At 39.0% G+C, this 13,676-nt stretch overlaps 1 protein-coding gene across 5 annotated transcripts in view; it reads right to left on the reverse strand.

Moving 5' to 3' along the window:
* Positions 1-13,676, reverse strand: part of Inpp4b (inositol polyphosphate-4-phosphatase type II B) — a 793,726-nt gene that overhangs the window by 132,415 nt on the left and 647,635 nt on the right. For all 5 annotated transcript variants that reach the window (XM_029480343.2, XM_029480345.2, XM_085843791.1 and 2 more), the window contains one exon: positions 1,299-1,476. In XM_029480343.2, the coding sequence (XP_029336203.1) occupies positions 1,299-1,476 (178 nt within the window). The remainder of the gene's footprint in view (positions 1-1,298; positions 1,477-13,676) is intronic.

Below are 13,676 nucleotides of genomic sequence, written 5' to 3' on the forward strand. Positions count from 1 at the left end.
GGAAGGACTCAAACTTTACAATTTTGTGCCTTTTTAGTTTATCTAAATTTTAACCTTTCCTTTGTGGAATGAAGGTAATATGTACCCAACAACTGAGAAGATTAAACAAACAAAAAATGAATTCTAGGAGTCCCTTTCTTGACACAAAGTAGCTACTGGTAAAATCTGACAAGCATATTGCTTGTTTGCATTGTAGACAAACCTATTGTAGCATGGAAAGACACCAGGTTTAAACCAGAAATCCTGGGATAGCTTCTTTCTTTTAAATGTATTAGAAAAGACATTTGACCCTTCTAAACAAAACATAACTATTTTTCAACGAATGCAGATCTTAGTTTTCTCTTGTAAGAAGAATATATAGAAATGAACAGTTTAAGGTAAAAATTTTAAAACAGAATTTTTGTTAATAAACATACACATATTATATCCAGGTTCTTCAAACATTGTCTTTAGGGAGGCAAGGAACTATACTGTAGAATTATTCTAGAATTTTTAGAAGCATTTTCTTTGGTCAGGTTCTATATTGTGTAATATTTAAAATGCCTCATCAGGGAGTACACAAGTATGTACATACACTAGGCAGGTGAGCTAAGTTTAATACACTCTAGGATGTTTAGTTTTACTATTTAAAATCTTGCTCTAATTGGTTCCTTTCCACTTTGGTTCTATATTTTAGAGTAGTTCTAATTATCTATACTGTGCATATGCCCCTAGGCCTAGCGACCTTTATTTAATGTATATGTAGAGACACTTTTGGACAAAGCAAAGCTTACAGTCTACCAGGTTTTAAACAGCAATTAACAGTTTTTGTAGTATTGCTAATCTTTTCCCATTTGACAGTGTTGTAGAAGACAAAGGAGGGATTGTCTCATGCCACAAATGGGACCCACATCCAGGATCTGCTTCAGATCAAGTGATATTCCCATTTAAATGTATAGCTACATATGCAAAAGAATTACATGATTATTAGAGGAAAATAATTTTGAAATCTAATTCACTTCACTTAGACATTCACTTCACTTACTTAGCCAAACCAAAAGAAGGAATAAAAATAGCATGGAAAAGAGGAACTATATACCAGGCAATAAAATTTTATTTCCTACAAGAGAAAGAAATAATGCATACGGAACGCACAAAGAGAAAGAAGCCAATTCATTTTGATCCCGTGGCAATGCTTTGAAGTTTACTTTTAACCTAGTCTCTTTTACATTTCCAGATGGCATGAAAGGTGATGCCGTCAGAAGGCAACTCCGATGGGGATTTTGCTTTCCCCACTGGAGTCAAGATGTGAATCTTACTTTTTCTGAAAGCAGCTTTAAAGAGCTCTTCAGGCTGTCTGGAGAACGCTGGCTGGCAGAGGTTAGCAGCAGGTCTGCATGAGTTGCTATGAGAGGTTGTAGCTGATTGATGCTGCTGAGAACTTCCTTTGCCTTCGCTGTGTTCTCAGGTGAATAGTAAATAAACTGGTAGCCGGTGCTGCAAAGACAAGGATGGCAGCCAGTTACACAAAGCAACGCATGGACAGCATCTGTAAGGGAACACCTGATTATCAGAGGCAAAACAAACTCATGTTTCATTACTCTTACTTACCAAATAAGTACAGAGGTAAGATTGATTTATACATATTTAAGGCTAAATGTAAACCAGCCTTTGGTCAACCAAAAGAAAGATTGTATATGATTACATATGTTAATTACTCTAAAAATGACCGATAACTAATCACTAAAGAAAACAAGGCCAAATGATTGAACATGGGCCCTCAACCATTGCAATCAACTCAAGCAGTTTAAACCCTGGCTTGAAGCTCAGTAGGCTATGAAATCCCTCAGCAGCTTTGTCATCCCCAATAGGAAGACAGAATCAAGTACATAAGCAAATCTATGAAATGGTTAAATTCAGAGAAATTCACATGAAACTGAAACAATGTTTGATAGGAAGCAAGCATTTCACACTATACTGTATTTTTCTCTATGACAGTGGCAAGCCCAAGAGAGTAACAAACTATGAACTCAAAATTGAAGAGAAAATAAATCAACTCCAAGTGGCCACATAGGCCATTCTACTTTAAAGGGAAAAGATTGAATCTAAAGCTTTATTATACTATTTTATCTCCACACTTGTTCTTAAATTTAGCTTGAGAACCTGAAAACTGGTTATTAATTAGTAATTGTTGATTTTCATAATCGCTATGCAAGAACTGATGGAGAATCTGGTGAGAGGAGGGATTATGTGGAGACAAGAAATCAGGAGCACAAAGCAGGCTTTGCCTGCCAGGATGTGAAGGAATGGAAGGCAACCAAGACAGGGGGAGGGAGATGGAGGGAGATGGAGGGAGATAGAGGGAGATAGAGGGAGAGGAAGGGAGATGGAGGGAGAAGAAGGGAGAGGGAGGAAGAGGGAGGCATAGTCCCTGAGCTCACAGGCTTCATGAAAACTTTTCTATACCCCTTTATGGCCAATAGTCAAACAACTTGTTTTTAAAATGCATTGAAGCCTGTTGAGTATTTGTAAAATATTTTCCTTATAGTTACTAGATAAAATATTTAAATTCTCATCATTCCATTTTCATTTTTTGAAAATTTAAGATGTCCCTGAAAAACATTACTATCTAGAAAGCAGTTTTTCGTCTCTCCTTTTCTTGATTTCCTCAGTGAAAACTGTTAAAATCTTCTAAAAGACAATGATATTTTACAAATATACTCCTCACAATGTATGTACCATTTTGGAAAGTGATTATAATTGATTTCCTTGTATGTTTGAACTAGTGATATGAGAGAACAAAAGAACAGCGATGGTCATAGCCTTGGGCAACAGAGATCTACACCATAGTCTGGACCGTCTAGGGTCCATTCATTCTCCTGTCTTGCGCTGCCTTTCAGATTAGGAATGCTACACAATTCAACTCTCCAGTCTTCAAGAAATAAAACAACTCCACATGACTTTTGCAAAGCAAACAGTTGTCTAAAGGTATTGATGTGGCACCACAATGGAGGCAGGGGTAGTTCTAGATATCCCACAGATGTGCTTAGAGAGGTGAGGACTCACTGTACACCAAATACAGAAAACACTGTGTGCTACATTCACTGTGGCCAGCTTCACACTGCACACCACATACAGAAAACACTGTGTGCTATGTGTGCTACATTCACTGTGGCTTCCCAGGCCTCAATTCCTGACACCACCATGTGCCTTCTGGATTTATAGAGACTGACAGGCTCCCCAATGGCTTTGTCCTTAGAAAGCTAAAATGTCCAAGGCCAGGTGTTCTACCATCTTTCTGCCCCCCCCCCCATGCCTTCTTTCTCAGTACGCTATTTCTGATGCATCTTTGTGATGGCTGCCTCTCCTCCTTCTTGGCTTTTCTGACAGTTCATTCTGATGTTATTTGTAGATATTGTCCACTTTCCCTTTATCTTTTTCTCATTTTCTGCCCTGAAAATCCTTTTAGAATTCTCCACATGGTGTCTACCATTTATGTTTCCAAGAAAGTTTTCTATATGCTTTTTCCACTTTTGCCTTAGATGAGTGTTTGCAGGCATAACGTGGGCTCTGCACTTGTAGAAAATCCTCTGGAGTTATTGATACAAATGAACAACTGCATCATTGTAGTATAGACACCTGCTCCTCTTGGTTTGATTTTAAGGTTCCCCTATAAATGCTGGATCATACTTCATAATGAGTCTGGTTTAAAAAAAATTAACACTTAAGTTGCTCTGAATTTCTTAGCGTTTTTATCAGGCTCCATTTACAGATGTTCTTTACATTCTACCTACATCCCTCTTGTTCCCTTCCCATCATTACCATTTCTTCTAATGTTCCCTATTACCCTTTTATCTTTTCTCTTGATTACATCATCCTCTTACTCTGAGCCTGCTCAATCACAGCCTTGGATACAACCCAGAATCCTGCCTCTTGTGGTTCAGACAGGTCTTCTGTCCTATTATGTTCTCTTTTAGTGCTGGGCATCTTAGTGAGGTTGAAAGGTTCATTTTTCCACAGGGAAGATCAATGTTTCTGTCCAAGATGATGTGGTATTGCATGTCTCTGTTGAATAACTTACTCTTCAAACATGTGCTATATTTAACAGTTAAGCTTCTTAAAAAGACATTTGTGAATATAGTTAAATTATGTAGAAAAAAATAACTATTTTATATGAGTCTGAGATTTAGGCTAAATACAAATATTTGAGTTAATAAGCTAAATTAAGAAGAAAATAAGCTAAAATCAGAAGAAAATTCCTTGGAAAAGGTTAATAGAATATAAAAACAAATTTTGGATGATAGAAATTGAAATGGGTTTCACATATTTGTATTAAATAAAAAGTGATTCAAAGTAGAATAGACTTTACATAAAGATAAATACAATGAGAACACGGATACATATCCTCTTATATATTTCATGTACCTTAGTCTATTATTGCTGATCTATCTTACCGCTTGTGCTTCTAGTGCCAGCAAGCTTCAATCCTTAGAACGTTGGCTTGTGGGATCCATTTAACATTCCTAAGCATTTAATCTTGTAGTTTAAATGTGTCAGCTGTGTGCAGAGTTCCTCAGTGCACATCTCTAACCCTAACTCTAGCTGAAACAAAACGTTTCTGGGCAGATCTAACTAAATATGTCAAAAGGAGTCTCCAGGATGCTCTCCACTCTCAAACAACCAGCTCAGCTGCACCTTTCTGCATTTTACATAATGACATGGCTACTAACCTCTCCTATTCCCTTGCCTTCAACAGAAAAGCTGCCCTTTCCTTTTAAATAAAGCCAGAACCCAACCATTTGTTCCCATATGCACTACAAATATCCTGGTACAAATGGTTACCATCTTCCACTATGTGGGTTATTACAAAACCCATGCAAATTCTAGCTTTACCTTTAACTACTGGGAAATTTGTGCTTTAAGACATGGACATTTTTTTTACTTCTGTTCAGGAATTGAAAGATATAGAGAGAAGGCAGGAGGAGGAGGGGGAATTTTTTCAACCCAAGACCTTAAGTCCTGGAACTTAACTGTAATATTTTAGTTCTTCCTCTGTTCTCCCTAACATCACTCTTCCACCCCACGATTGTAGCCAAGGGAAGTATGGGAGAATGTGGATCACAGATGAAGGACAGACAATAAAGGAAAGAAAGAAAAACAGGGAGAATAGGCTAAAGACAGGAGGCAATGAATTTGAGAAAAAATGTTTTAAGTAGTAAGTCTCTGTGTTAGAGTTAAATCTCCAAAGGAAACCACAGGGGGATTTTGACTTACGTTTTTCAAGTTTATAGGTATGTGTGTGTGTGTGTGTGTGTGTGTGTGTGTGTCCTGAGTATATGGAGAGGCATAGACATGCTCTTAGTTCTAAGTAAGAAGAGAGCCATGTGAATAATACATAAAACTTCACACTTCAGTGCACTTGAACATACCCTTCTGGCTTCACAGGGTTTAACAACATGCTTCCTGAAATTGCTGAAGGTGCAGTCATATGTCTCTCCTCCCCCTCACCTGCTTCTTATTCCCTGCTGGATGTGGGGCTTAGAGAAAAGAGCTAAGGAAAAACAAAACTCTCTTCCTTTGCCTCCTGTTGGGGTTCACTTATGAAATTAAATGACTTACAAGAACTATGCTTAAATTGGTGTTTGTTTTGTCAAACTATTGGTAAAAAGAAAGAAAGAAAATTCCTCCTTGGATTCATGGAACATTTAGGTTCCATGTGTGTTCTGATCAGAGTTTGATTCTATCACTCATTAACTCCCTGACAACTCGCATTGATGAAGAAGACAACCCTGCCATAGGTACTCCACACCTCCCACTAAGAATTGCTTTGTCTCTTTGTTTAAACTCTTGACTGATTTCTTAACTGTGATGGCCTCACTGATGTGTAAATACATGTAGTTTCTTTACCCTCTGCAGATCACATAGAAATGTTCTAGGTATAATTATATAACATTGAAATGAACAAAGCCTCGCTGTCGTATCTTCTATGTCCTGTCTCCACTTCTCTCTGTGTGTCCCTGCCTTGACTTCCTTGGACATCTAAGGGTCTGTTCAGTTCTACATTGATGCAGTTTGGTTTATGGTATTTTCACACTTAACACTTTTTCCCAGATGAGATGGAATAACACCCAAACAAGGACCTCTGACTCACCTCAAACTAAAATATTTCACCTCTACTCTGAAAACAATCTTTACTAATCAAGGAACGGAGTGAGGTACAAAATTAAAATCCATTCGAAAGTATTCTGCATATGTTCCTGTGACTGCAAAAAGACCTGAGACAGCATAGTTGGGTACTGGAAATGTCCCAAAATTGGACTGGAATTTAGTCAACATTCTGTTTACTAAAATTCTATGGATTGTACATGTATAATAGGCCATCTTCATGCTATGAAAATTATATGTTGATTAATCTTTTTTTATAAAAACAAATATTTTGGTAATTATTATCCAGGGATAAAATACAGGGGAAAAAGGTACATGAACCTCTTCATTTTCCATGTTAACTTAATGTAAAGAGAAAGTCTAATAAAGCAAATAATTTATACTATAAATCCAAATGTTTCTCTATCACTAAATAAATAATTATTGAACCTATCCTTTATGGGTCTCATATGACACTAATGCTTTCATAGGTTACATTATTTTATTTTGACAACTCTCTATTGAGTAAGAACTATTAGAAGAAATTTTCTGTAGAATAAATAATAATACATTATTTAGACATAAAAGATGAAGGCTAGGTGGAGCTTTGCCTGGGTCACACAGCTAGCATATATGGTAAAACATGAATTCTAGATTACTTCTCTCTAATCACACAAATTGAACTCCTAACTATGTTTGCCTATCTTTTGCACATTTCAAGATTTTTCTGAATCATTTCAGATTTTAAAAAAATTATAAAGCTATAAGTAATTTGGAAATGATCTATAATTTAATAATATCATGGCAAGTATAGAATATAAATCTTAAAATAAAATTACGTCTCTTATCTTCTAATTAAGACTATTCATTAGTGAAGATTATGATTCTAGTTTATAATACAAATTAGTCTAAAAAAGAATTTGGGAATCATCTTACGCTAAATTAAATCAACAAATATTTAATGATTGCTACTTGGCCAAGGAATTGAGAAAAGCAAGTGGTCACAGCTAGAAGCTGTGTGGTGAGAGGCCACATATGATTTCTGTTCACTAAATGGCATACAAGGGCTGGCTTCATGGGATTTTTTTTTAAAGGAAAGTTTTCTTTGGCTGGAGGGGGTGTGTCTTGCAATGCTGGACTCTCAATTTCAAGTGGTCTCCAATACCCTGAGCATGCCCACAGTGTCAGAACTTTCTCACTGAACATTCTACTTAAGCTCATGTTCTCTTCATACTGCACAGATTTGTTTCCCTAGGTAGACCATAGTCAGTAATACTTCCATCCTTCAAGGTTTTATGATTGTGGGAAATAGAGCAGGCAGAAGGTTTTCATAACACACATACAAACACACACACACACACACAATCAATCTACAACTAATAAAGAAATTAAGGCCAACTATTTCTAAGGAAAAGGGGGCTCCATTCCACACAGCAAACTTACTAACTTTTCCAATGTATTGACCAATGTTTTCTTCCTTGTTGTATCTGGATTCTTACCTCCCAACTTAACAAGCACACTGAATCCAGACAAAACCCAAGCCCTCCTAGACACCATTATAATGACACTCTTTCTTTTCACCTGTGTTTTCCCAAAAATTGAAGACATCTTTATCTCCTGTAAGAACATGATAAAAAAAAATACTGGAATTTTTTAGGGAAAGTCGTATTTTAATAGAATTTTGCAGAAATGAGTTATCTCACTTTGAGTAAGTCTATTTTTCTCCATGACATAAATATACAAATCTCACATGTATATTTTATTACAATGTTACAAAAATGAGATTCTGCCTAGATTATTAAATACTGTGTGTATGTGTGTGTGTGTGTGAAAGCCTGGTTATCACATGTGCATAATGTGTGCACATGGAAGCCAGAAAAAGGTCCTTGGATCACCTGGGACTGGACTTACAGGAGGTTGTGAGCCAGTCTATGTGGTACTGGGAACCAAGTAAGTCTCCTCTGTAAGAGCATTCGGTGTTGAGCTCCACCCGCTTCCCAGATAATTTTTTTAAATCTGGAATATACTGTTTTGAGATATGGTAAATGATTTTCTTTCTCTGCCTTTGCAATGATGATCGCTAAGCATATAGATTAGTGAAGAGTTGCTGAAAATGTTCTAGAAATCTCTGTGTTTAACCTGAGTACAAAAGTCCCTTACAGGATTCATTTGCTTCATACATATTGACATGACACAATGTGTCACGGTTTCAAGTATTGTTTTACCTCACGGAAAACAAGTCCACTGTAGACTCTTCTCACAGTGTTTCAAAATGAGCAAAAGAAAGTATTTTCTGATAATTTGCTTATTGATACAGTATTCTGACTTAAACTCCTATCTTTTGGCGGATTAACTTTTCCTTTAGATCCTTCCCTTCTCTCTCTTTGTGTCTTAATTATATATATGCAAATATATGTAAATATATAGTATGTATTGAAAACTAAAATTTTCATGTTTAAATTTAATGTTAAATTAAGACACTGAGTTGTAAAAACCATCTAGATTATCTTTCTGAGTAAACTGTGACTCATTTACTTAATTTGTCATTTCTCAAAAATATAAGATTTATTTTATTTATGATTTCCAGTAATTCAACTACAGCAGCAATGTGGTAAATCAAGAAGCATCAGCTATATATCTACATTGCAAATGAAGGAACCGAAGGATGAATGGCTTTCTGAAATCTCACAATTCAAACTCTTCTTGGTTTATTATTTTCACACACTGTTACAGAGTTTGACAAATTTCGTATCATATCTTCTAGAGTTGTTTACATATTATCATTTATGAATGTGTAAGCCTTTAACAATTTCACTTCTCAGAACTTTGAACTGTCATGCAATGCTTCTTACCCAAACAACAGAATGCAGTTGGTCTCCCAAGATACTGGGATCTATTGGAGCATGTCTCTAATGTGTAAGTATTAAATATAAAAGTGGACAAGGGGACTATTAATTGTCAGTAATTAAGTTGGCTATCCTTTATAAAAGCTGTCATCTTTCTTCTTTCAGGATACAGAGTAACAGCAGCTCTCAAAGACATGCATGTGGTTGCTCTCAAGCCTAGAAGTTTCTGCAAGTATCTACAAGGTGTTTTCTACAAGTACAAATTACTGATTCTGATTCCTGATTCCCCCAAATGCCCACACTTTTGTCACTTCATTAAGTCACACCAGTCACTGCAGAAAGAGTGACTTGCTTTTTAGGAAATCCTTTTACTTCATTATCCTTGTTAATGCACCAAACACCTGCTAAGCTAGTTCCTGGGGATTCAGAGTATACCAGAAAGCATGGTCCATGACTTCAGATCAAGCTCTGTCTGTAAGGATGCTTACACTGCAGGCATAAAGCAAATGCCTTAATTACACAATCAAATTAGACCAGGCTTCTAAATAGGGCTCAGTCTTAAGCTCAGATCTTGAGCGGTAAGTAACTAAGCCACTCTATGCTCCCTGTAGGTTGTATGCCTCCTCTGTACCTGCACAAGAGCTCTGGAATCATGAATAAAACACACACACACACACACACACACACACACACACACACACCACACAACACACACACCAGCTTAATTTTGATATGCCCTCTCAGCTCAATGGCTGGAAATTTCCAAGCCTCCACGTGGTTAGCACATACTCCCCTCAGGTATTACTGGCTTAATACCTTCTAAGTCTCCACTTTATCTTTGCTGCCTTGTTATCTTCTAGACCACACACCCTCATAGGGCTGCTTTCCCTTTACACCTCCATTGCTGGATGGCCTCTCTCCTGCAGCTGTTAAATTTGATATCTACCTCCACGTCTTGGCGATTCACCTCTCTCTTTTCCACGGTTCCTTTCCACCTCTGTCTCCCTGCCTAGCCATTTGCTATATGACAATTCTTTATTATCAGTCAAAGACAGGTGGGGGCAGAGACCCCCCAGTATCTGGAAGTGGCATTTAGGAGCTGAATTAAGACAAAGCATTAGAACCATCTCCCAACACAGATCTGTGGTTCACTATGGAGGGATGCGTGAGAAAAGGATGGACGGGATAACTGTTGTGTAACAGTGCTCACCGTGGTGTCACAGTGCTCCACTGTTGTGTCACAGTACTCCACTTTGTTGTCACAGTGCTCCACTGTGGTGTCACAGTACTCCACTTTGTTGTCACAGTGCTCAACTGTGGTGTCACAGTGCTCCACTGTTGTGTCACAGTACTCCACTTTGTTGTCACAGTGCTCCACTGTGGTGTCACAGTACTCCACTTTGTTGTCACAGTGCTCCACTGTTGTGTCACAGTACTCCACTTTGTTGTCACAGTGCTCCACTGTGGTGTCACAGTACTCCACTTTGTTGTCACAGTGCTCCACTGTGGTGTCACAGTGCTCCACTGTGGTGTCACAGTACTCCACTTTGTTGTCACAGTGCTCCACTGTGGTGTCACAGTGCTGCCCTGCAGTGTCACAATGCTCCACTGTTTTGACACAGTGCTAACTGTGGTGTCACAGTTCTCCACTGTGCTGTCACAGTGCTCCACTGTGCTGTCACAGTTCTTCACTGTGGTGTCACAGTGCTCCACTGTGGTGTCACATTGCTCCACTGTGCTGTCACAGTGCTGCACTGTGATGTCACACTGCTCACTGTGTTGTCACAGTGCTAAACTGTGTTGTCACAGTGCTCCACTCTGGTGTCACAGTGCTCCTCTTTGGTGTCACAGTGCTTCACTGTGGTTTCACAGTGCTCCACTGTGATGTCACAGTGCTCCACTGTGGTGTCACACTGCTCCACTGTGGTGTCACAGTGCTCCACTGTACTGTCACTGTGCTCCACTGTGCTGTCACTTTGCTCCACTGTGGTGTCACAGTGTTCCACTGTGCTGTTACAGTGCTGCACTGTGGTGTCACAGTGCACAGTGCTCACTGTGGTGTCACAGTGCTCCACTGTGCTGTCACTTTGCTCCACTGTGGTGTCACAGTGCTCCACTGTGCTGTCACAGTGCTGCACTGTGGTGTCACAGTGCTCACTGTGGTGTCACTTTGCTCCACTGTGGTGTCACAGTGTTCCACTGAAATGCAATGACATGTGAAAAAGATTCCTTGTGTTATGATTCCAATATCAAATATACTCCAACATGCTTGTGTGTTGAATGCTGGGTCCCAGCTTGTAGTGCTACTATGGAATTTCTAAAAACTGCAGAAGGGAAAAGTATGTCAAGGCATAAACAAATGCCTTTGAAGATTATAGCAAGCCTTCATATCCTTCCTTTCAATCTGCTCCCTGTCCATCTTAAGGTGAATAACCTTCTCCTTACACTAGGCTCAGAAGCAAAGGGAGCTAAATAATATGGATTGAAATCTGTGAAACCATGAGCTACAATAAATCTCATCTCCTTTTAAGTTGTTTATATCAGGACTTTTAACCTAGACATCAGACAACTTCCTAACATACTTCTCTGAAATTTGTTTTCCATAGTTTTAACTATCTAGGTTTACCATAGTCTAAATGGAGAATTAAAAAACTTAACATTTTGTATAATTTAAAATTACATGACCTTCTTAATAGTAGGATGGAATCTTGGACCATCTTGCTCTGCTTCTAATGGCCTGATCCATCCCTCTTTGCAGAGTATCCCTGCTGAATGTGCTACTCGACCCCTTACTAGTTATCTTGCTTAACACCTCAACTCTCTGGATATACTTGAGCTTGTGATCAAGTAAGCTTGATTTCGCTGAATAATATCGCAACAATCAGAAAGTGCTGCTACTGCATATCTTATTGCAGTATATTGTTAAGGTTCTAGTTTGTTAGTAGTTATTATTAATCTCCTTCCATTCTCTGTTTATATGCTCCACGTTATCACAGGTGTATATGTATGTATGGAGAAACAGAATGAAATGGCCTGGTGGATTTAGCTATTCCTGTTGAATTTAGGGATATAGTCTGTGATGGTTTGTATATCCTTGGACCAGGGAGTGGCACCATCTGAAGGTGTGGCCTTGTTGGAATAGGTGTGGCCTGGTTGGAATGGGTGTGTCACTATGGGTGTGGGTATAAGACCCTACCCTAGTTGCCTGGAAGTCAGTCTTCCACTAGCAGCCTTTGGATGAAGACATAGACCTCTTAGCTCCTCCTGTGCCATGCCTGCCTGGATACTACCATGCTCCCACCTTGATGATAATGGACTGAACCTCTGAACCTGTAAGCCAGCCCCAATTAAATGTTGTTTTTTATAAGACTTGCCTTGGTCATGGTGTCTGTTCACAGCAGTAAAACCCTAACTAAGACAGAAATTGGTACTGGGAGTGGGGTATTGCTGTGATAGGCCTGACCATGCTTTTATTTGAAAGAATGTGGATTTTGGGACTTTGGATTTGGAAAGCAGTGGAATGCTTTAAATGGGGCTTAATGGGTCATCCTAGTAGGAATATGGAAGACTTTGTTGCTGGGAGTGATTTGAACTATGTTGACCTGGCCCAAGAGATTTCAAAGGAGAAGAATTTCAGAATGTGGCATAAAGACTGGTTTTGTGGTATTTTAGTGAAGAATGTGGCTACTTTTTGCCCTTGTCTGAAAAGCTTGCCTGAGGCTAAGGTGAAGAGACTTGGATTAATTGCATTGACAAAAGAAGTTTCAAAAAAGCCCAGCAGAGACTTTGTTCTCTGGTTAAGTCTCACAAAGAGAAGTTTGAACAAGCATAGCAAGCTTAGAAAGGCAAAATATAAAATATAGAGTTTAAGTATTAAAGGCATACCAAGAAGTGAAATGGAGCAAAATCTTGTGTCTTAGGAGATAAAAGATTAAGGGAGTGGGACCTTGGGGCAAGATTCTACCCAGCTTAATTAGATCCAGGCATGGTGGTACACACCTTTAATCCCATGAGACAAGCATGCTGATCTCTTCATTCAAGGTCAATCTACAGAGCAAGAACCTGGATAGCCAAGCTTAGGCCGTGAAGGATTTAGAAAACATAAAGCTAGTGATAATGTAATAGTACAAGGGGATCATGTTCTAGTTCCTGTAAGCAGCAGAACTCGACAGCTTCAGCCATGTGGCTCTGGCTCTAGAGTTAAGAATGGAAGGAACTACTGGGAAAATTGATGCTGGTTAGCTGGAGCTAAGGAATTAGCGGTGATTAAGAAGAGACCAGCATCGTTGAGGTGAAATCTTCTGGAAAGTGTTTTCTGGGAGCACAGAGAAGCTGTGTTCCAGAGATACCCAAGGTTGTACCTCATGCTGCGGCTGGACTTGGTAATATGTAAGAGTCACCCAGGTGCTACTGCTTGTGAAGGAATGAAGGGATCATGGAGAGAAGCTGAGGCTTAGCACTGTGAGAGGCCAGGGAAGGCCACTGGAGAAGGTGAAGCCTCAGCTGTAGTTGATGGCCCAGGACTGAAGGGGTCATGCAAAGGATTTGAGGCTTGGCACCCTGAAGAGAGCCTTTGAGAGGCTATTGGTGAAGCCTAGTTGGAGTGGAACACCCCAGTGTATTGGAGATGTCAGTACCATGGGATGATCACCAAGAACAGCAGCTATAGTGGAGTGGATTAACCTGAGCTTAGAGTGCTACAGAGCA

This window comes from Mus caroli, unplaced genomic scaffold (genome assembly GCF_978045245.1).
Source record: "Mus caroli unplaced genomic scaffold, Mus_caroli_1 scaffold_10, whole genome shotgun sequence".
NCBI classification, from domain to species: domain Eukaryota; kingdom Metazoa; phylum Chordata; class Mammalia; order Rodentia; family Muridae; genus Mus; species Mus caroli.